The sequence below is a fragment of the Lagenorhynchus albirostris genome, chromosome 2 (assembly GCF_949774975.1).
Source record: "Lagenorhynchus albirostris chromosome 2, mLagAlb1.1, whole genome shotgun sequence".
Taxonomy (NCBI): Eukaryota; Metazoa; Chordata; class Mammalia; order Artiodactyla; family Delphinidae; genus Lagenorhynchus; species Lagenorhynchus albirostris.
Genome location: NC_083096.1, coordinates 148,119,398 through 148,142,476, shown reverse-complemented (window position 1 = coordinate 148,142,476; position 23,079 = coordinate 148,119,398). Strand labels below are relative to the sequence as shown.

At 43.0% G+C, this 23,079-nt stretch overlaps 3 protein-coding genes across 5 annotated transcripts in view; all 3 read left to right on the top strand.

Moving 5' to 3' along the window:
- Nucleotides 1-337: 337 nt before the first annotated feature.
- On the top strand, nt 338-7,553 carry LOC132514814 (cytochrome b-c1 complex subunit 6, mitochondrial). Of its 3 annotated transcripts, none has more exons than XM_060140152.1 (4): nt 338-490; nt 3,703-3,729; nt 4,470-4,628; nt 7,332-7,553. In XM_060140152.1, the coding sequence occupies exons 1-4, from the start codon at nt 437-439 to the stop codon at nt 7,362-7,364; spliced, it is 273 nt and encodes a 90-aa protein (XP_059996135.1). In that variant the 5' UTR covers nt 338-436; the 3' UTR covers nt 7,365-7,553. The 3 variants fall into 3 exon arrangements, with proteins under 3 accessions (XP_059996135.1, XP_059996133.1, XP_059996136.1); XM_060140153.1 differs by lacking the exon at nt 3,703-3,729 and adding an exon at nt 4,196-4,355 and having other exon boundaries at nt 364-508; XM_060140150.1 differs by lacking the exon at nt 3,703-3,729 and having other exon boundaries at nt 338-527; nt 4,477-4,628.
- Nucleotides 7,554-17,999: 10,446 nt separating this feature from the next.
- NSUN4 (NOP2/Sun RNA methyltransferase 4) overlaps nt 18,000-23,079 on the top strand; it is a 33,600-nt gene continuing 28,520 nt past the window's right edge. The window contains exons 1-2 of the mRNA XM_060140149.1: nt 18,000-18,115; nt 21,995-22,338. Of these exons, the coding sequence (XP_059996132.1) occupies nt 18,023-18,115; nt 21,995-22,338 (437 nt within the window). The 5' untranslated portion in view covers nt 18,000-18,022. The remainder of the gene's footprint in view (nt 18,116-21,994; nt 22,339-23,079) is intronic.
- On the top strand, nt 19,233-21,305 carry LOC132516466 (sperm head and tail associated protein-like). The gene is made up of 2 exons (XM_060142874.1): nt 19,233-20,922; nt 21,280-21,305. The coding sequence occupies exons 1-2, from the start codon at nt 19,233-19,235 to the stop codon at nt 21,303-21,305; spliced, it is 1,716 nt and encodes a 571-aa protein (XP_059998857.1).

Here is a 23,079-nt window from a genome sequence, read left to right as displayed (position 1 = left end):
GTGCGCGAGCCCGAGAGTAGCATTCGCGGGCCGCCATCTTGAAAAGGTCAGCAGTTAGGACGGTTCCATCAGCGATGTGGGGAAGACTGGGAATTGCGCTAAAGGAACATCGAATACTTCTGCATACTTTCCAAGGCTCTTAGAAGCCAATATTTCAAGTAAATTCCAAGGGTCAATATGTTTTGGTCTGGCATGACTAAGGGGATAATTCCTTAGCAAATCCTCCTCTGGTGCAAATACCAGCTACCCCCATTCCCTGCCTCTGAGCAGTAGTACATGCCAATCGGAGCGTGTGTTCGCGACCACGACTAGTCTGCCGCACTTCCGGCCAGATCGCCGGATATCCGCTGAGTGACCCTTACAAGTCCTCCTTGATCCTGAAGTGGAATAGGTGCCGCTGTTGCTGCTAGTGTTGAATCCACAACAGCAGTCGGACATGGTGCTGGAGGAAGAGCAAGGGATGCTGACCGGGTCCGGAGATCCCAATGAGGTAAGACCGGGCGAGCGACTCGACCCTCTTCGTAGCCCTGAGGCTCAGGACCTAGCCCGCCAAAAAACGTTTCCCCCGTAGGGTTTGCAGGGTCGGGAGAGCTGGTTCCCCCAACCCTTCCCAGGAGTTCGTCGAGTGACCTTGGGCACGTAGATGACTAGATTTTCTCTGGGCCTTGGCTTGCCCATTCTATGAATGTGGTGAAGGTTTAACGAGAACGAAAATGCTGTGTGGACTAAACTTTTGTAAAAGCAGTGCCTGTGTTTTTAGTCAGTCAGGTGTTCAGAGCCCCTAGTTTGTCGGGTTTGGGAGCAAGCGGACCAACCCAGCCCTCGCCTCAGCTCGGGTCGGGAATCCTGCCATATCTTCTGTGGAGGTTCCGGGCAGCTGGCCTTAACGCTAGTTTCTGTGAAAACGTGTTTTCTTTTTCTTTGGGTGGAGGGAGGGGGAGGTGTCTTTGGGCACAGTGTGGGGATGTGCGGTATAATTCTGTGATAAAAGAGGGAGCTCTTTCCCTGACTGAGAATGCCAATGTAATAATAATTTATTGGCTGCTTAACGATTCCAAGTGCTTTGTATGTACTAAATCATTTAAGCCACACAATAGTCCTGTGAGGTAAGAATTAGGTACTCTTAATGTTGCCATTTTACAGATGAGGAAACAAGCATAGAGAGGTTAAATATCTTGTCTGAGGACACACAGCTAGTAAATATTGGAGCCAGGAATTGAACCCAAGCAGCATGGTTCCAGAGCCAAGACTTAGCCACAGTGTTACACAGTTTTACAGAAGCCAGCTAGTTTTTTGTTTCCCATCATATTTCCTGTCTTTTCTTTGTTTTCTGGTCACTTCCCGACAGCTGTGGGTTCAGAATAGTTGGAAACTAGTTTATCCCATAATTTTTTCTAGTCTTATTATGAGAAAGAGGACCAGAAAGAAGTGGAGCCAGCCTCAAGAAGTTCAGCTGGAAGTATACCAGAAAGTTAAGTAGGGCTCACCACAGCAGTAGATGAGGGAAAAGAAAGCAAACAAGTAGTCAATTTTAAAATAAGAAAACTGAAGTTTGTTATGAAGAACCTGTTCCTCTTGGAGATTGAATCTTTTTATGTAGTGTGACCTTGGTTTTTCTCATTGACATGAAGTTTTACATGAAGTAGTCTATATTCAGACTTGTATTTGGATTTGTTTTCCCAAAACATGCCATGATACTTTTGTCAGAAAATTATCAAAGACATAAAATGATCAGTGTAGTAGCATTGCTAATAGGGAAAGGATATAAAGGTCTTGCTTCTAGGATGCTAATTTCCAGTTTCTAACTCACGCAGAATGTGGTTTCAGTTTTCTGGAAAAACTTCATTCAGGATGAATTTTTTTAAAGAGTAAGGTTAAGAAACCTTGTTTAATGGAAAACTAGAATTTTACCTCCTAAGTAACATCTTCATGTTTAGAAGACACCTTTGCTAATTGTAAGAATAAATAGCCTGGGTTACAGTTGAACCTGCCCTACCCCTCACTCCCAGCTTTCATGAGCTTTGGTCCCTTCACTGAAGGTCATGGTAGAGAATGGGGCAGATTGTATTGGAATTTTGTAAACACAGTGAAGGATCTCTGAGCTAGTTCTTTTTTTCTGTATGTATACCTTTTCTTTCCCTTCCCCCAAATGTGGACACATGCATGCACAGTCACGCAAATGCCTTACTTTTGGCAGGTTGAGTTACTGATCAGACTATGCTAAGCCACAGATTCAGGCCTATGCTGTTGCTCCCAAGGGGAATTTTTTTTACACTGCTCCTCTTGGAAGGTTGTGCACCTGAATCAGGAGTAACAGGTAGGGCTTGATGTTTTCAAGCTTGTGAATGGAGTTGTGTAGACCTTTGGTGCACTTATGTTGTTAATCTACTTAGTGTCCTGGGAGCTCAGCAAGCCAAAAAGCAGTGACTGAAACTATCTTGAGTTAAGCTCTGGCTAAAGTAGAGTTTAGGTCTGGCTATTTTCATGTTCCCAATTCAAGTTCAGAGCCTAGGAAAAAAAAAATGTTAGCTTTCTTCCTAACTTGGTTTGGGGTGTGAGGATTAAATTTAGCTATTTCTGGTAATACTGGGACCTACCAGAATTTAGAATAAAATACTTAAGTTATGCAGATTCCATATGAACATCTGACAGCCTGAATCTTTTTATTTTCCAGAAAAAATTAAAACATTTAATGAGCATAAATATATTACATATACACTACAGATACAGTTAGGTATTACATATAGCATAGTATTTGTAAAATCTATACATTAAAATTGATATGGCAGTTTTAATATGACAGCTTGAATCTATATCAGAAAATGTTTAATTAGTGTTTGTTTTTCCTAAACTGGGAGCCCCTTAAGGGACTGTTGTGATTAATCAAATCATTACAGATATGAAAGTGCTTATAAATATTAGAATGTTGTGCACACTTAAGTTTGTTGCTGATGAATGTGAAATTGTGTGTCCTTGTTGAAATATACCCAGGACTTGTTTTAATCAGGTAGGATAAGGTTACAAGCATGGAGACAACTTTTTTTTTTTAATTTAAACTACTTTATAATTTATTTAAAAATAATTTAAATTGTATAATTGGTAAAAAGTTGAAGTGGCCCTGTCTAGAATATTTATCACCCTTCTTCAAAGCATAACTAAGATGAGACAACTGTTTTTGAAAGAAGAGTTTATTACTTATAGTTCCCAAGAGAAGGGGGTAGGCCATACCACCCAGGGCCACATGGGGAAGTGCTTGGATCAATCAGGAGCAGAAGGAAAATGGAATGAGTGAGGCAGGATAGGTGTGCTCTAGCAAGTTTAAGAGTGGATAATTTCGTGGTGGACTTTGGGCTGGTCCCTGTTTGTTTGACACTTAGCCCTGATGTGATTAGTGCAGGGGCAATAATTGGTTTAGTGTAGGAGAGTTAGAGAAAGGTGGTTGTTGAGAACGGTTTTGGATTGGTTGGTTTGCTAGGAAATGTGTGCCCCCAGGCAAGTTGTTTGCTAACTCTAGAAATTAGCCAGTCCTGGGAGGGGCTGTCTCCAGGATTAGCACGTCTCCTAAAACATCAAATCATCATAAAATACAGAAAATATAAAAAGATTAATAATGTCTATCCTCAGTGATTACAACATCAATATGATTGGGAATATATGTATTATAAAATTGCTGCTGACATTAATTTTGTTTTCGTTTTGTAGGAAGAAGAGGAGGAGGAGGAATTAGTGGTAAGAGCTGTCTCAGGTTTGGAACCTTCTCAGTAAAAGAAAGTTTGAGTTTCATGAAACTCTAAGGGCAATTTAAGGAGTCTTGACACCTTAGAGAGAATGGGAGTGGAAAAATCCTTTAATACCTCCTGTACAGTGTTTGGGGGGCGTGTGGGCCTGGGAAGCTGAGTCTTCTCTGGGTTTGAGGCTTCTCCAGTCATGGTATCAGGGAGCAGAGTAGCATCTTGAAGGCCTGGTACTCAATCATATGCTATCTGTGGTTTAATAAAAATTCTAGAAGGAACCTTTCTTAGATTGTCCTTCTCCATGTAACATTACCCTTCTAGCTGGGCAGCTGGGGTGCATAGGCCTGGTTGTCAGACGAAGGGAATTGAAATTCACAGACATTACATATCCCAAAATGCTGTGTTAACAAGTAAGGCCTCCTATAGATCTACTTCAAGTTTGGCCAGGTTTCCTTTACCACCTTGTTTTTCAGATAGGACTGAGGCTTTCAGTGCGTACTGGCAACCCTGGAAGGCAGGAATGTGAAACTTTCCCCTACTACTTAGCATCAGAATTGAATGGGAGACCCCATTCTGCCATTTCTGGCGGCAGTGTGGCTCTGCCAGCTGGCCTTCTGCACGGTAATTCAGAGGCAGCACCTTGGTTTGGTGGTTGTATTAATCAAAGCTTATGGTTTGTGGGTTTCCTAAAACCCCCATTTTGGTTTTCTGTGTGTGTGTATGTTTCTCATTCAGGATCCACTAACAACAGTGAGAGAGCAATGCGAGCAGCTGGAGAAATGTGTAAAGGCTCGGGAGCAGCTAGAGCTCTGTGATGAGCGTGTATCCTCCAGGTCACAGACAGAGGATTGCACAGAGGAGCTCTTAGACTTCTTGCATGCAAGGGACCACTGTGTAAGTCAGCCTAAGGTCAGGAAGGGGAAAGCTTATAGTGGCCAGGGAAGACTTGGTGCTGACCACCTTTTCATCCTAGAGGCAGGACAGTGCTGAAACTGAGGCTCAGAGAAGAGAAGTGATGTTCTAATTTACACTGCTAAACAGTGGGGAAACTGGATTTTGTATTTTTAAGTACGAAAGTCTACTCTTTAAAATAATTTATATCCTCCAGTGTGTCTTGTACATAATAGTTGGTACAAAAGTTGTTTGTTTTGTTTTGCTTTTTTAAGTAAACTTGTGTTTGACTCCCTTACATATAACAGTAAGGTATTTTCATAAATTACAGGGTAGGCAAAGTTCAATATGATTGTTTATGTTAAAACTGATTGGGTGGCTAATAAGCATATGAAAAGATGCTTAACGCTCTTAGGGAAATGCAAATCAAAACCACAATGAAATACCACTTCATACCTCAAGGATGGCTATAATCAAAAAGATAGGGAGAAATGGGTGAAGGGGGTCAATAAATCAATAAACTCCCCACTAGTTATAGTTTAATAGTTTAAATAACTAGTAAAATAGTTAATGATCTCCACTCAGGCAACTTCCATAATTTATGCTTCAGCAATCCCAATTTAGGTATTTTGTTTTAATTCTATAATATACAATGCAAACACACAAATGTACATGTACACATACTCATACATAGGCTCATATTAAACACATTGTGATAGTTAAGGAAAAAATTATTTTTGTTTTTTTTTCTGGCTGCACCACGTGGCTTGCAGAATCTTAGTTCTCCAACCAGGGATTGAACCTGTGACCCCTGCAGTGGAAGCATGGAGTCCTAACCACTGGACTACCAGGGAATTCCCTGGAAATTTTTTTTTATAAAGACAAAAATCCAACTGAAATCATACTGTCTAGAGATTACCACATTTTCTGGTATATACTAGCAGATTTTTAAACAAAAATGAAATCATAATAAACACGTGTACATGTAAAATATTATGAAGAGGCATTATATTCTTTTCCATTGATATATATTCATATTTTATCCATCCTCTGGTTTATATATAATTATTCATACAACTTTTTTTTCAACATGATTTTAGTGGAAAGAGGGAACATTTATATACAATTCTCCATATCATGAAGAAAAATGTGTTGGTGATGTGGAAAAACTGGAAACCTCCTATACACTGCTTATGGGAATGTAAATTGGTACAGCCCTATGGAAAAGTCTGGCAGTTCTTCAGAAGGTTAAACGTAGAGTTAACATATGACCCGGCAATTCCACTTGTAGTTACATACCCAAGAGAAATGAAAACATCTCTACACAAACTTATATACAGATATTCATAGAAGCATTATTCGTAATAGCCACAATTGGAAACAAAACAACTGATAAATGGATATATAAAATGTGATTTATCCATATAAAGGAATATTATTTGGCAATAAAAAGAAATAAGTACTTTACTCAAAAAATTAAACATAGTGCCATATGATCCAGCAATTCCACTTCTTGGTTTACACCCAAAAGAATTGAGACTCTGTTCAGGGACTTGAATAGATATTTGTGCATACATGTTCATATTCATAGCATTCACAATAGCCAAAAGGTGGGTGCAACCCAAGTGTCCATTGGTGGGATGGATAAACAAAATGTGGTATACACATATAATGGAATATTATTGAGCCTTAAAATGGAAGGAAACGACACATGCTATAACATGGGTGAACCTTGAAAACATGATAAGTGAAATAAACCAAACACAAAAGAACAAATATCATTCCATTTATATGAGGCATCTAGAGTAGTCAGATTGATTGAGACAGAAAATTGAATAGTAGTTGCCAGGGGTTGGAGGGTGGGGGAAATGGGAATTATTATTTAATGGGTACGGAGTTTCAGTTGGGAAAAATGAAAAAGTTCTGGAAGTTGATGGTTGCAGGACAATGTGAATTACTTAATGCCACAGAAATGGATAGTTTAAAATGGCTAAAATGGTAAATGTTATATTATTATAATACTTTTATGAGGCAACACTAGGTTAAGATCTGGGAATGAGACAAGCATAGTCCCGTTCTACACTGAGTTATAAGCCAGCAGAGACAGAAGTAGAACGGTTAGTAAACTGGTAAATCTCTTGGGTGTAACCTCAGGATGGCCTTTACTGACCCTTCTATTTAAAGTTGCTATTCCCTCCCCCTGCCCCTATTTTATTTTCCTCATAGCGTTTATCACTATCAAAGTATATATATATTATATTTCTCATTGTTCTCTAAGTTCCAGAGGAGACAGAGATATTGTCTTGTTTACCGTTGTGACTCACTCAGCACCTAAAACAGTATCTGGCATATAGTAGATGTTTTATAAATATTTGTTGAATTAATAAGCGCTGTGATATGGGAGGCATAAGTTTCTGTGGGGAAGACAGGAGGGACAGGAGCTTGTTAAGAGACAGCTTGCAGGAAATAACATGTAAGTTTAGATTTTGAAGGAAAATTAAAAGATGAAAAAGTGAGAAAGAGTTCTGGTTAGAAGGGAGCTAGGAGTCAGGTAATTGAAGGGAGTTCACTAGGGCTCACGAAGGGTGTGGGGGTGTCAGAAGGCAAGTGGTGGGAGGAGAGGCAGTACTGTTCGAGGTTATGAAGGCCCTTGTAACTCATGACATTAGAGATACGAGTTAATGACATCCTTTTCTTTCCATCCAGGTGGCCCACAAACTCTTTAACAGCTTGAAGTAAATGTGCAGATTCGTTCATCCCAGCCTTCATCACCCGGGCTTCGGGATATTTCCTTATGGTTTTGAACATGCCATTTGTTTCTTATTTGTGTAACTAAGTTCATGTGAACCTCAAGGATTTTTGGCTTAGGCAGGTAGCTTCTGTGTAATTATCAATGATTCCATCTTAATAAAGTCCAGTGATCAGCAATCTTGCCTTCTGTCCTTTTTTTTTTTTTTTTTTTTTGCGTTATGCGGGCCTCTCACTGTTGTGGCCTCTCCCATTGTGGAGCACAGGCTCCGGACGCGCAGGCTCAGCGGCCATGGCTCACAGGCCCAGCCGCTCCGCGGCATGTGGGATCTTCCTGGACCGGGGCACGAACCCATGTCCCCTGCATCGGCAGGCGGACTCTCAAACCACTGCGCCACCAGGGAAGCCCCCTGTCCTTTTTATTTAATTTAAAATTTTCAAGCATAAGAATAGACAATAATAATTAACCCCCATGTACCCATTACCTAGCAAGTATATCTCTCAATGATAAGGACTTATAAAAATTTAACCTTGATGCCATTATCACACTTTAAATTAACAGTAATTGCTTAATATCATTAAATACTCAGTTCATATGAATGTTTCTTTTATCTCAAAAGTGTCTTTTGACAGTTTTTGGTCTCAGTGTCCAACAAGATTGTTTTTCTTCCTTCTTTCTCCCCTCCCCTCCCCTCCCCTCCCCTCCCCTCCCCTCCCCTCCCCTCCCCTCCCCTCCCCTCCCCTCCCCTCCCCTCCCCTCCCCTCCCATCTCCCCTCCCCTCCCATCTCCCCTCCCCTCCCATCTCCCCTCCCCTCCCCTCCCCTCCCCTTCCCCTTTTTCTTTTTTATTTGAAATCTGTAGATGGTTCATTTCATTTCATTTTTTGGCTGCACCATGAGGCATGTGGGATCTTTGGTCCTGTACCAGGGATTGAACCTGTGCCCCCTGCATTGGGAGCACAGAGTCTTAACCACTGGACCACCAGGGAAATCCCCAAGATTGCTTTTCTTTAAAAATATTTTTTTGGGGGGCTTCCCTGGTAGCACAGTGGGTAAGAATCCACCTGCCAATGCAGGGGACACAGGTTCAAGTCCTGGTCCGGGAAGATCTCACGTGCCGTGGAGCAGCTAAGCCCGTGCGCCACAACTACCGAGCCTGTGCGCCTAGAGCCTGTGCTCCGCAACAAGAGAAGCCATGGCAATGAGAAGCCCACACACCGCAACGAAGAGTAGCCCCCGCTCGCCACAACTAGAGAAAGCCTGCGCACAGCAATGAAGACTGAAAGCAGCCAAAATAAATAAATTTATTTAAAAAAAAAATTTTTTTAAGGGAGAGGGGAGAGGGGTACTCGAGTCAAAGCAGGGTGAGAAAAGAGCGCCTGGCTAGGCGGTGCTGACAATGGAAGATTTGTTACATACATACACGGGGAATTGATCCAATAAGTAAATATATTGAAGATAATGAGAGCTAGCAGAGAATGGAGTTACAAATATTGAAAAGGATAAAACCAGAATGAAGCCTGCAGTGTTATTTGTATGAACTAAATAAATACAGGTTTCAATTTTAGTAAATACAGATGCCAATTTGTATATGTAGGGAATATATACATTCCCTACCTTGGCCCACAAAGGGCTTCATTCTCCAGTAAAAGGAACCAGGGCTTGTTGGAGAAATGGGTGATTCCAGGGCTGGGATGGGGAAAGTATAAGATGAGCCTGAACATTTGTTCCAGAAAGAAGGAAGTGCTCAAAGAATGATAGGGACATATCAAGAGTATAGCCAAATCTGGGACGATTTGAGCATCAAAATATATAATGAAAGTACTGGATTATAACTCACTGAATAAAACAGATCCATGAGCCATACTAATAAATGAATCAACTGAAAGTTTGGTGAGAAGGGGATACATATTAATTACAAAAGAAGAAAGTACACTGTAGAAGACACACAGCTTAGATGAAAGCTGGCATCACCAATAATGGGACTAATATAGGAAGAACACAGTATCACTGGGATTTCTGTGAGAAATAGATTAGATGAATCCAACCAGATAAATCAAATTGAGGGACATTCTATAAAATTGTTCACTGTACAAAATAATCCTTAACTTGTGTCAAGGGTGTGACAGTCAAGGAAAGACTGCAGAACCATTTCAGATAGGAGACAAGACATGCAACATGTGATTCTAAACTGGATCCTTTTGTTGTTAAGGATTATTGAGACAATTGGTTAAAACTTAAATGGAGTCTGAAAGATGTCAATGCTGTATCAATGTTAAAGTTTGAAATTATTAAAAATAAACCACAATAAGTTCCAAATGTGTAGAACAGAGGCCAGTTTCAGACTTAAAGCAACAGCTAGTGCTGTGAGCCATCCATAAGCTTATGTCTAGTGTTAGGACATGGCATATTTCCCCATAAAAACAGTAAATAGTGATGAGGCTCCAAAGTATTACTAATAAGGTATGTTGCCCAAGGGATAGGAAAAATGTTGCCTGTTCCAACTGGGGAGACAGGCTAGGTCAGCACTCTCCAATAGAACAGTGTGCAATGATGGCAAAGTTCTATTCTGTATTGTCCAATATGCTAATGTGGCTAATGAGACTGAGGTACTGAGTTTTAAATTTTAATTATAATTAAATTTGAATTAATTTATATTCAGTAGTCTTGTGTGGCTAGTGGTTATCATATTAGACAGCTGAGGACTAGGAGTTGCAAACAACTACCTGAGTGATAACTGAGGGAAGCAGTCCCAGCAGACATCGGAAAATTGCCTTTTCACTGCAGTCAACTGTTGCTATGTGGAAATGCACAGCCACTGTTGCCAGATCAATTGTTTTATGTGAAATCTCCCAATTTTTAAATGTGGACAACCAACTTTTTGAAAGCATTAGGCCAAATAAAACACATCTATGGGCTGGCTTTGGCTCACTAGTTTGCAATCTCTGGTTGCACATGAGAAAGACCTATATGTAAACAGTCATACACAGAAAGTGAGCCATGCCAGAAGTGAGTGCCTTGTGCTTCAGAAGTAATCAGCATACTGATATTCAATATAGCCTGCAAGACTGAGGCTTCATAGACAAACATGGCAATGGAGCGTCTGAGAATCTGAAGGATTATGTTTGTAAAAATGGGGCAAAGGGCCACTTTAACCTAGAAGCTCTTTCAACCAATTGTCCTAACTACAGGGATGGCCAGCATTTTCCAGCCATTTCTGACTTAGAACCCATTTCACAGTGATGTATAATCCTCACAAATACCTATATACATGGTGCTATTATATTTGTTGTATGTAATCTGATCATTTTCAAACATCTATTAAATTTTCAAACATACAGCAAAGCTGAAATTTTACAGTGAACAGCCCTAAACTCATTACTCAGATTTTAGCGAATATTTAGCAAAGTGTTGCTAGTTTTATCATAAAGAGGAGGGAATTACCAGAGAAAGCTCTGAATTCTCCTTAGAGGATGCTTAAGTCTGTTGCTGAATACCAAGCTGCAAATGAATAGAATGAAACTCCATGTAGCCAGGCAAAGGACTACTGGGTAGCTGTAAACTGAATAATTCCCAAAGCTGTAAGCAGAGGGTTAGGAGATGTTTGAGGTGTTTTTTTTTGGTTTTTTCTTTTTTTGTAATTCTATTTATTTTTGGCTGCGTTGCGTTTTCCTTGCTGCACGTGGGCTTTCTCTAGTTGTGGGGAGCAGGGGCTACTCTTTGTTGTGGTGGGCGGGCTTCTCATTGTGATGGCTTCTCTTGTTCCGGACAACGGGCTCTAGGCGCGCGGGCTTCAGTAGTTGTGGCTGGCGGGCTCAGCAGTTGTGGTTTGTGGGCTTAGTTGCTCTGCGGCATGTGGGATCCTTCCAGACCAGGGATCGAACCTGTGACCCCTGCATTGGCAGACAGACTCCTAACCACTGTGCCACAGGGAAGTCCCCAAGATGTTTGAGTTTGACCAGCTAGAATTCCTGTTGAACTTGCACCTCAGCAGTAGGGCTAAAACTAGCCATAGAGAGAGGCTACTCAAGATAGGCTATAACTAATCTTAAAAAAAGGAACCTTAAAAGGATCAAGCTGATTCACAAACAAACAAACAAACAAAACCCTGACTGCCTGTCAGAACAAACTCCAAGATATTTTAAAGACAACAAAATCCAACCTTTAACAATGTTAATTTCACAATACCAAGCACTCAGTAAAAAAAACTGCTTGACATGCAAAGAAGCAGGTAAATGTGACCAGGAAAAAAATAGTCAATAAACAGACTCCTGGGCATACAGCTGGAGAAAACTATAATTCATTTATATTTTATTTCTGGCTGCGTTGGGTCTTTGTTGCTGCATGCAGACTTTCTCTAGTTGTGGCGAGCAGGGCTTCTCTTGTGGAGCACGGGCTCTAGGTGCATGGGCTTCAGTAGTTGTGGCATGTGGGCTCAGTAGTTGTGGCACATGGGCTTAGTTGCTCCGCGGCACGTGGGATCTTCCCAGACCAGGGCTAGAACCTGTGTGCCCTGCATTGGCAGGCGGATTCTTAACCACTGTGCCACCAGGGAAGTCCCGGAAACTATAATTCAAAAGGATACATGCACCTCAGTGTTCACTGCAGCAATATTTACAATAGCCAAGACATGGAAGTAACCTAAATGTCCATGGACAAGTGAATGGATAAAGAAAATGTGGTATATATATATACAATAGAATATTACTCAGCCACAAAAAATAATGAAATAATGCCATTTGCAGCAACATGGATAGACCTAGAGATTATCATACTAAATGAAGTAAGACAGACAAAGACAAATATCATGTGATATCGCTTATATGTGAAATCTAAAAAAAAAAAAAAAAGAGAGAGAGAGATACAAATGAACTTATTTACGAAACAGAAATAGACCCACAAACATAGAAAACAAACTTATGGTTACCAAAGGGGAGTGGTTACCAAAGAGGGGGAGGGATAAATTAGGAGTTTGGGATTAACATGTACACACCACTATATATAAAATAGATAACCAACAAGGACCTACTGTATAGCACAGGGAACTATACTCAGTATTTTGTAATAACCTATAAGGGAAAAGAATCTGAAAAAGAATATATATATATTTGTGTGTGTATGTGTGTGTATATATATATATATATATATATATATATATCTGACTCATAGTGCTATACACCTGAAACTAACACAACATTGTAAATCAATTATACTTCAATGAAAAATAAAAAAAGTAAGTAAACAGACCCAGAACGACAGAGATGATAAAATAGTAGACGAGGACATTGAAATTGCTACTACAAATATGCTCAAGGATTTAATGGCAATCAACATAATGAGAAGTAGAAAATATAAAAATGAATCAAATAGAATTTCTAAAGCTTAAAAATACAGTATCTGAAATAAAAAATTCATTGGACAAGATTAACAAAAGATTAGTCACTGATGAAAAAATTAGTGTACTGGAATGTTCTTGAAGACAGAACAGAAACTATAAAACAGAACAGAAACTATAAAAACTGAAGAACAGGAGAAAAAAACATTAAAAATAAATGAACAGGGATTTCCCTGGTGGTGCAGTGGTTAAGAATCCGCCTGCCAATGCAAGGGACACAGGTTCGAGCCCTGGCCCAGGAAGATCCCACATGCCGTGGAGCAATTAAGCCCGTGCGCCACAAGTACTGAGCCTGCGCTCTAGAGCCCTCGAGCCACAACTACTGAGCCCACATGCCACAACTACTGAAGGCCACGCACCTAGAGCCCGTGCTCCACAACAAGAGAAGCCATCACAATGAGAAGCCCGCGCACTGCAACCAAAAGTAGCCCCTGTTCGCTGCAACTAGAGAAAGCCTGCACACAGCAACGAAGACCCAATGCAGCCAAAAATAAAAATAAATAAATAAATAATAATAATAAAAAAACTAAATGACCAAAGGAAAAGTAAGCTGAGGGACAATATCAAATGGCCCAGGAAAGAGAGAAAGAGACGGAGGGGGTTAGTGGAGGGAAGAGAACAAATATTTGAAGCAGTAATGATTAAAATTTTCCAAATTTGATGAAAATTATAAATCCACAGTTCCCAGAAGCTCAACAGACCCCAACCTGAATAAACACAAAAGAAACCACAACAAGTCACTTATTTTCAACTTTTTGAAAACCAGTGATGAAAATCTTAAACAGAAAATATGTATTACAGGGACTTCCCTGGTGGCACAGTGGTTAAGAATCCGCCTGCCAATGCAGGGGACATGTGTTTGAGGCCTGGTCCAGGAGGATCCCACATGCCGCGGAGCAACTAAGCCTGTGCACCACAACTACTGAGCCTGTGCTCTAGAGCCCACAAGCCACAACTACTGAGCTCGAGTGCCACAACTACAGAAGCCTGCGTGTCTAGAGCCCGTGCTCCGCAACAAGAGAAGTCACCGCAATGAGAAGCCTGCACACCGCAACGAAGAGTAGCCCCTGCTTGCTCTCCGCAACTAGAGAAAGCCTGTGTGCAGAAACAAAGACCCAATGCAGCCAAAAATTAAAAAAAAAAAAAAAAGATCCTGCAGGATCCTGCACATCCTGCTGCATGTGCTAAGACCTGGCACAGCCAAATAAATATTAAAACAAACAAATAGAAACCACTACAGCTAACATCATATATAATGGTGAAATACTGAATGTGTTCCCCCTAAGAATGGAAGCAAGGTAAGATGTCTTGTCTACTACTCCTACTTGTGTTCAACAGTGTACTGTAAGTCGTAACCAGTGGAGTAAGACAAAGGAAAAAAAAGGTATACAGATTTGAAAAAAGAAGTAAAAGTGACCTCATAAAAGACACGACTTTGTGCACAGAAAATCTGAAAAGGTTTCAAAGAAAGTTACCAAAACAAAATTGCATTTAACAAGGTTTCAAGATAGAAGATCTGTTGACAAAAATCAATTGTATTTTAATATGCTAGCATTTTCCTGAAAAGTTAACAAAGTAAGCCTGCCACTTCGAGGAAAACAATTGACAGTATTTGTTGCCAAAGATAAAATCTGCGTTTTCAATGAAATATTAGGATTTTGAAAAACTTGTATGCGCCACTGTGAGTTTAAAAGCTGCCTAACGTTTAAAGACTTTTCTGATGAGATCAGTAGTGATATTAACAAATGTGATTTTTAAAAAACATATATCGTATAATGAATGTGAAAACATTTGGAAGATCCTGGACTTCCCTTGTGGCTCAGTGATTGAGAATCCGCCCGCCAATACAGGGGACATGGGTTCGATCCCTGGTCTGGGAAGATCCCACTTGCTGCTGAACAACAAAGCTTGTGCACCATAACTACTGAAACCCGCTCGCCTAGAGCTGGTGCTCTGCAACAAGAGAAGCCACCGCAATGAGAAGCCACAACGAAGAGTAGCCCCTGCTCGCTGCAACTAGAGAAAGCCCACATGCAGCAACGAAGACCCAACGCAGCCAGAAAAAACAAAAAAAGGAAGATCTGCATAACTCAGTGAACGAAGAATTTCCAAATAACCACTGTAAGATCTGACAAAATTATGCATGATAGACCAACAGATCTTAATGTAACAGACTATGAAAAGTTCTTTGATATGGTTTCAGATTCTACACTGCCACTAACCTTGAAGGAAACTATCACTTGTCAAATTTTGATGTAGTATCAAAGAATACTCACAGTTACCTATAAAGGCTATAAAAATACCCCTCTCTTTTCTAACTACATATCTGTGTGAGGCTGGATTTTCTACATATACTTCAACTAGAACAACATATTACAACACATTGAAGAAGAATATCTGAGAATCTAGTTTTATTAAGCCAGACATGAATTTGCAAGAGATTTGTAAAACAATGCCACTCTTCTGACTAAATTTCTTTTAGGAAAATATAATTATTTTTCATAAAGATATTTATGTTAGCATGTAATGGGCTTATTATTTTTTTAATGAATATTTTTTTAAATTTCTGTTTTAATTTCTAAGCTGGTAAATACTGATAGACAAAATAAACATCTCAATAATTCTCAATAATTTTTAAGATTTTAAAGAGGTCCCAAGACCAAAACATTTGAGAATCACTGATGTAGTCCAACCCTCTCTCCCTTGTTCCTCCAATTTCTAGATGGGTAAACTGAGGTTTGGAGTGGGAAGGGCCCCTTCCACAGATTGTGGCTGTGGTTCTGACACTCCATATTTGGCGTAAGCCTTTGAAAACAGGTGTGTCTGGGATACCTCCTCTCTAGTATATTGAATCTTTCTTCATTGGATCCTTATCTGGATTTAAATGTCTTTTTTTTTTTTTTTTTTTTTTTTTTTTTTTTTTTTTTTGCGGTACGCAGGCCTCTCACTGTTGTGGCCTCTCCCGTTGCGGAGCACAGGCTCCGGACGCGCAGGCTCAATGGCCATGGCTCACGGTCCCAGCCACTCCGCCGCATGTGGGATCTTCCCGGACCGGGTCACGAATCCGTGTCCCCTGCATTGGCAGGCGGACTCTCAACCACTGCGCCACCAGGGAAGCCCTAAATGGCTTTTTTTTAAATTCAATTTTTATTTGATATTAGAGTTGATTTACAATGTTGTGTTAGTTTCAGGTGTACGGCAAAGTGATTTAGTTATACATATATCCATTCTTTTTCAGATTCTTTTCCCATATAGGTTATTACTATGAGCTTTTTATTTTTGTTTTTTTATAGATTTATTTCATTTATTTATTTTTGGCTGCGTTGGGTCTTTGTTGCTGTGCGCGGGCTTTAGTTGTGGTGAGCAGGGGCTACTCTTTGTTGCAGTGCGCAGGCTTCTTATTGTGGTGGCTTCTCTTGTTGCGGAGCACGGGCTCTAGGCAAGTGGATTGAGTAGCTGTGGTGCGCGGGCTTCAGTAGTTGTGGCGCACGGGCTTAGTTGCTCCTTGGCATGTGGGATCTTCCCCGACCAGGGCTCGAACCCCTGTCCCCTGCATTGGCAGGTGGATTCTTAACCATTGTGCCAACCAGGGAAACGCTGAGCTTTTTTTTAAAAAAGGCCTTTCTCTATACATGTACCTCCCTCCACCTTACAACTGCTAGGTCCCTGTAACAAACTTCTCAAAGAAATTTACATTCACATCCCTACTTTCTCATTTTTCACTCCCTCATGAAATAAATATTTATTGAGAGCCAACAATGTATAATATACAGTTCTAGGTGATGATAATTCAACAATGAATCAAACAAAATCCTTGCTCTTTAAATATTACATGCTAGTGAGGGGAGACAAATCCAGAAAAATTGTCCAGAACTTGTAAATGGACAGAAGAGGATTACTGGGTGATCTTTTATTGTAGTGCTGGGGTATACCTTTGATTGACTTTAAATTGACTAGGCTATCTTACAACTTTATAGGGGTAGAGGTTAACTTGTAGAAAACTGATGGCAATGCAAACCTTGTCTGAGAGCAATGCAAATAATTCCTATCCATAGAAATGCAAATGAATTTTTGTCCAGTAGAGATGGAATTTAATTCTCTCTGGTAAAAGATAATCCCCAACATTATAGTTTATTGCTTGATAGGATATTAATGTTTTTGCAACTATTAGCAAATTCATTTCAGCATTCCATTGGCTGATAATCTAAATCTCTGAAACTCAAATTCTCATTTGAACAAGTCTTACCATCTCACTGGTTCCCTCATTATTTAGGATAATAATGGATAAGCAGTTTATTATGATGAATAAAATCTTTGGCATGTGTTCATTTTATATTTTTATAAGTTATGTTTTTAACCTTTTGAAAATTATTATTTAGCACACTATAAGAAAATAAATACATATCAGGTGATAATAAGTCAGAAGAATAAAAGCAGAGTAAGAGGACAGCTATTGACTGGTGGTGTAGTATATACTAGTGTAGATAGGGTCAGTCAGTCAACAAGTCCTGTACTTCTTTCTCTGAACTATAAGGGGAATCCATCTTCTTCTCTCCATCTTCACTGCCACCACACTAATCCAGACCATGGTCTTCTCTCATCTGATCTCCCTGCCCTACTCCCACCTACTCCGATCGCTGGCTATCAGATGTTCATTTTTAAAAACAATTATCTGATAATGACCCTCCTTTCCACTGGCTCCTGTGGTGGAGTCAAGTTCTGTGGAAGCTTAAAAAATTTGGGAGACCCTCTTTAAGAAAAATAATACAAAAATTAGGTACGAGCCTTGAAAAGGGCAGTGCAAATGACAGGTCCTGAAACTTAAGCTTAATTAGCTTCACTATAAAACCGCCTCTGCCTAGAAGTCTAGCCTCGTTTTTCTCTACCTCAGGATCTCTCTCTGTACTTCTGCCTAAAAGGCTCTTCTCGCTCCATTTTGCCTATCTAACTCCTTCAGTACTCAACTGTCAGCTACCAGTCCTCCCTGATCCCCTAACTGGGTTACGGGACCTTACAGAGTCTGTACAAGCATCCAAACGGAGCCACCACTCTCTGCGAAAAATTCTTTTCCAGACCCTCAAAAGATCCCTACGCTGGGCTGGGTTTGCATCTGCGACGTATCGGTGGGCAGAGCCCCAGGAAAGACCCGTTAACTCTCTCCCCTTTTCGTCCGTACTGGGGCGCACCAACTCTCCGGAACCTGCGCGTCTCCCTTTGCGGTTCCGGTCGGAACTACCCGGCGGCGCACGCAGACATGGCTGCGCTGGTAGGGAGAGGTGTGCGGGACATGCTGAAGCGTGCGGACTTCATGACAGTCCCGCGGAGACAACGACATAAGAAGAAATGGGTAAGGTCCCGTGACAGCAGTGTCTCGCCACCATCCCTCGGGAAACTTCTCCAGCCCTCCCACTTCCCGCGCCCTCAGTTAGGCTCGCTACTCCAGCGCCTCTGGAACGCCTTGGGCCTCCTTTCCCCCGCCCCTCAGGGGGCGTGACTAGGCCCCTCCCTCTCACATCTGTAACGTCATCGCCTCTGTCCGCCCTTTTATTTCGTCACAAGTCTTCGGCTTTTCCTCTTAAGTCTGCAGACTCCAGACTCCGCCCCTCTATGTTACGCCATCACCTCCGTCCTCATTCTTTCAGTTCTGTCTCGCCTCTTGTTTCCCGGCTGTTGGTTACCTTCCCTTGGGCCCCCACTAACCCTTCCACTTCCCTTCCTCCCTCCCCCTCCCCCTTTCTCCTCCTCCCTCTCCCCTCCCTCCCCCGCCCCCACCGCATGACCTCTTATACTCCTTTCCTCCTAAACCTTCCAGCCCAGCCTCTCTCACCCCAGGAAGGTGACATAGCGACTTCCCCTTCTCTCCTTCCGCTGCCCTCCGGGAAAGGATTCAACCCCTTTCTCAGCCTCGAGCCGCCTCTGGCGCCCAGGAAGTTACAGTAGCCACCCTCCCGGCCTTTCCCCCAAGCCCAGGCAAAAGGTGCAGCGACTCCTCTCACCCCATGGGCTCTCCCCACTTATCCAGAGATCCTTTCTCTGGCCTCACTTGTAGCCCTGGAATTTCTTCCATAACTGGCCAGCCCCCCGCCCTACCCCAAGCGATTCCTTCCCCACCCCCACCTCCCCTCTCCCCACCCCCACAGACTCCCCTGCGCCCAGGAAGATGTTCTTTTGAACCCTGTTCTCCACTCCTAGGAAGGCCCTACCGCCAGGAGCCTATCCTCTCGGGTTCGTCCCCCCCAAGTCCTTGTGTTGACCGGTTCCGCCTTGTGGGGTCACCCCTTGCCCGCCTGTGGAGCCCTTATTGCAGCTGGATCAGTCCCCTGAGAACACCATGTCCCTGCTCCCAAGGCCCTTACTTTGACCAACACACTTATCGCTGTTACTGTGGTGGATACCATTCAGCCCCAGTGACCAACCCGGTGACCTCCCCTCCCCTCACTCATGTGCCTTTGGAAACTGGCCCCATGATTTCACCTTCCATCACTGCTGGGACCCAGGGAACTTGCCCCATAATTTCACCTCCTCTTACTCATAGGCCCCTGGGAACTGGCCTCATAATTTCACCTCCTCATGCTCACTGGCCCATGGAAACTAGACCTATAATTTCCCCACCCCTTTCTCACAGGGTTTTGGAAACTGGGCCCATGACCTCTACTCTGCTCTCTTCCTGGTCCTCAGGGAGGAGTTATAATTATCCTCTTTCCCCAACAACTTCCCCACCCACTGGCAGCTTTTACCATGGCCACGTTAAGCATCCAGACGCTTGTGAACCTAAACCACAGCTTGACCCCCCTCCTCGGAAAAATTACTGTGGCTCCCCACTTTCTTCTCAGGCAGGCACATCTTGTCCCAGCTCACCTCAGGAGGGCTCTTATCACTATTCCCATCTTCCCCCAGATGCCAGCATACCTGCCACTGGGAGCCCTTACTGTGCCATCCGCCTACCCCCTGGGAGTACTGGCTCTCCTTGCTCGCCCCAGTCCCAGGTTTCCAGGAAGCCTTGCTTTGAGTCCATTTACTCTTGGGAGACTGGTGGGAGCTCTTATGTCTGCATAACCTCAGGCACTACAATTTCTGGTCCACCCTGTCCCCACGAACCACCTCTTCCTCTGTCCTCCCACTGTCCTTGTTCTGCCTTCTTTCCTTCACCTCCAGGCAACCAGTTTATGTCTCCACTCCAGGCACCCCACTGCAGAGGCTATAAGGAACCCCCTCTCCCTATCCCAGTTTGCCCCCAAGCTAAGTCTCCCAAATCCTCAGAGTTAAAACAGCCATGTGCTCCTCACAGATGTCACTTCCTGGTCACCCAGCACACTCCTCCTGACCGGCCCATGTCGCCTAAGGCCAGCACCTCTCCACCTCCCTCCTGCCCTTCTGGTCTCTCCGGTCCTTCTTGTATGGTGACATCCATCACAACTTGCTCAAATTCCTGCCCCAAAGAACTTCCCCAAGGGACTACCACACCTACTGTGGTCCCTAGAACCCTCAAAACAGTTATCCCCACTTCCCTTCCCCTTCGCCTTCCTTGTGATCCTGTCTTACCCAATAGTTATGCTCAGACCAGCCCCCGAGGACCCCCCATTGGACCCCTCTGCAGTACCCATGTGTATTCTGTGGTTTCCCCCACCTGCCGCAATCCCTGCCTACTCTTTGGTTCCCTCAATCAATCCACAGTTCCCCTTCAGTGTCATAACCAGCCCGTGGTGCCCTGCTGTGGCACCTATAGCACTCCCAGGGGCCCATCCCAACCTCATCGCCAGCCTGTGGTGCCTCCTTGTTCTATGCATATCTATTCTTTTATCCCTTTGAGAACACCCCTTGACCCCCCAAATTTACCGATTGCCCCCCGAGCCTGGGGCCATCTTGATACTATGCCCTGTGGCCTCCATGTCTACTCTGTGGTTTCTCGAGACTGCCGCAAGGAGTCTCCCCAGATCCCCTACAGCTGTCCTTTGTCTTCATCCAAGAATTCCAGCTGTAGCACTAATGCCAACTGTAGTTTGACTGTTGTTGTTAGTGAATGCCAGAGTAGTGACAGCCAGAGCACCCTCCAAAGCACAAGTTGGAGCCAGAGTGAGAGTACCCATAGTCCTAGCACAAATTGGAGTCAAAGAAAGAGTTTCCATCTTAGTAGAAGTCTGAATGGGAGCCATGGTACCCATCAAAGCATACATCAGGAGCAGAGTGGGAGTCCTCAACTTTTTGAAAGTCAGAGCCAGAGCGAAAGTACCCAACATAGCAAAAGTCAGGGCCCGATCAAGAGTGCCCTCCGTAACAGAAGTCGGAGCCGAAGCAAGAGTCCCCACCGTAGCAAAAGTCAAGGTCGGAGCAAGAGTCCCCACCATAACAAGAAATGAGAGCAGAGAAAGAGTTCTGACCAAAAATCCAAAAATCCAGGCTAAAGCAAAATTCATAGACAGTAACAGGGCTGCCAGCCATAGCAAGCATCCCAGCTGTGGCAACCAGGACCAACTTGTGGACTCCTCAGCTGAGGCCTTTTTTCCCTTTCAGTCTACTTCTGTGCTCTTCAAGCCTGACTCATGCCCCTCTCTGCTACCCTCATAGCAGTCATCCTGTAAGTCCCCACTTTTGTTCACGCCTCAAGGTTTCTGTGAGCTCTCCTCATCCCACCTTCCTGGAGTCTGGGGACTTTCCCAAAATGACCCCCAGCCCTGTGATTCTGAGCATTGTGGTGTCAGTCACTGCATGACCTTAGGTAAGTTACCCTCATCTCTCCATCAAATGTAGAAGGTTGATATTTTTTGTATCCCACTGCGCCATCTCTTGTGGTGCTCACCTAAACTAGGAGACATGAACGTGCTTTAGAAAATGGAAGGACTGTTGAGAAAGAAAACATCTTCTATTTTTAAGCTTGATGCTTCACCCAGGGCCTACATAGTTTCTACCAACCTGCTGTAGACTCTTCTCAAGAGTCCCCTCCAAGGCCTCAAAGGAGTATCCTCTTTATTGGTGACCCCCACATGCTATTGTGAGAGCTATAGCTTACCTTCACAACGCTGAGATAGAAAGGCTGGTTCCCCACTGCTTGTCTCTCACAAACTTCTTTGGCAGGCAGAGGCAGGATGCAAAGACAGGGTGCAAAGAGGAGTGGGCACTAGCTGGATCCACGTTTGCCCCAGCACTCTGAGGTACTACTGGTGGGGTCAGGCAGTAAGGGGATAGAGGCAAGACTGGAAGACCAATAGGCCTGTTCTCATTCTTTTAGGCTGCCACAGAGCCCAAATTTCCTGCCACTCGACTGGCTCTGCAGAATTTTGACATGACCTACAGTGTGCAATTTGGGGATCTTTGGCCATCGATCCGGGTCAGTCTCCTCTCAGAGCAGAAGTATGGTGCACTGGTCAATAACTTTGCTGCCTGGGATCGTGTGAGTGCTGAGCTGGAGCAGCTGAATGCAAGGGACTTCGTGAATGAAGCTATCTTCCACGGGGAACCAGAACCTGAGAATGGCCAAACTGCAGCTCCACCCCCTGCCTCCTGGGCCTGCAGTCCAAACCTTCGATGCTTCACTTTCGCCAGAGGGGATGTCAGCCGTTTCCCTCCTGCCAGGTAGGATCTGGAGCTGTGGCTAGGGCTGTTCTGAGTGTCTGTTGGAAGTAGACAGGAAGAGGCACCGCTCCTGTCCTGTTTAATAGGGATCTTAATATTGCTAATATTTACTGAGTACTTATACATGCTGGGCATTATCTCCTTTTGTTCTGTCAACAGCCCTCTGAGGTGGGTAATATTATTGTTTTTCTTTACATTTGAGGAAACTGAGGTGCAGAGAAGTTAAGGTACTTACTTGCTTTAGGTCCCTTAGATAGTAAGTGGTGAAGCTAGTATTTAGACCTAGGCAGTCTGACCTCAGAACCTGCACTTTGAACCTGCTTAAGTGCCCCACTTCTACCGCCTAAGTAAGAAAAAAAACAAAAAACCTTTTTACATGAGCACCCTCTCCAGTTAAAATGTGTGTTATTTACAACTGCTTTCTCACTTGCCCCCATCATAGTGAGTAGGACATGATACCAAATAAGAGGTGGGACTTGCCTAGGAAATAGGGCTTGCTTAGGGACACAAAGTTAGTACCAGACCAGACTGGGGTAAAAAAAAAGGAGTCCTTCCAGTCATCTTATCCAATGCTCAGATGTATATGAAGTTGAATGAAAAAAGACTGTAATAAAATGCTAAATTGAGAAAAGGAGAGCTCAGTGTTAGCTGTAGGATGTGGGAATTGATCTTTGAAGGACTGATTCATTCATTCAACAAATATTTATTGTCTGCCAAATGCTAGGCACTCTTAAGTGCACA

Coding starts and splice junctions, on each gene's coding strand:
- LOC132514814 (XM_060140150.1), top strand. CDS start 437: ATGGTGCTGGAGGAAGAGCAAGGGATGCTGACCGGGTCCGGAGATCCC. Junction 528..4,476: donor ACTCGACCCTCTTCGTAGCC/CTGAGGCTCAGG, acceptor TTCAGGATCCAC/TAACAACAGTGAGAGAGCAA. Junction 4,629..7,331: donor TGCATGCAAGGGACCACTGT/GTAAGTCAGCCT, acceptor CTTTCCATCCAG/GTGGCCCACAAACTCTTTAA.
- LOC132516466 (XM_060142874.1), top strand. CDS start 19,233: ATGATTTCACCTTCCATCACTGCTGGGACCCAGGGAACTTGCCCCATA. Junction 20,923..21,279: donor AAGTCTGAATGGGAGCCATG/GTACCCATCAAA, acceptor TTTCCCTTTCAG/TCTACTTCTGTGCTCTTCAA.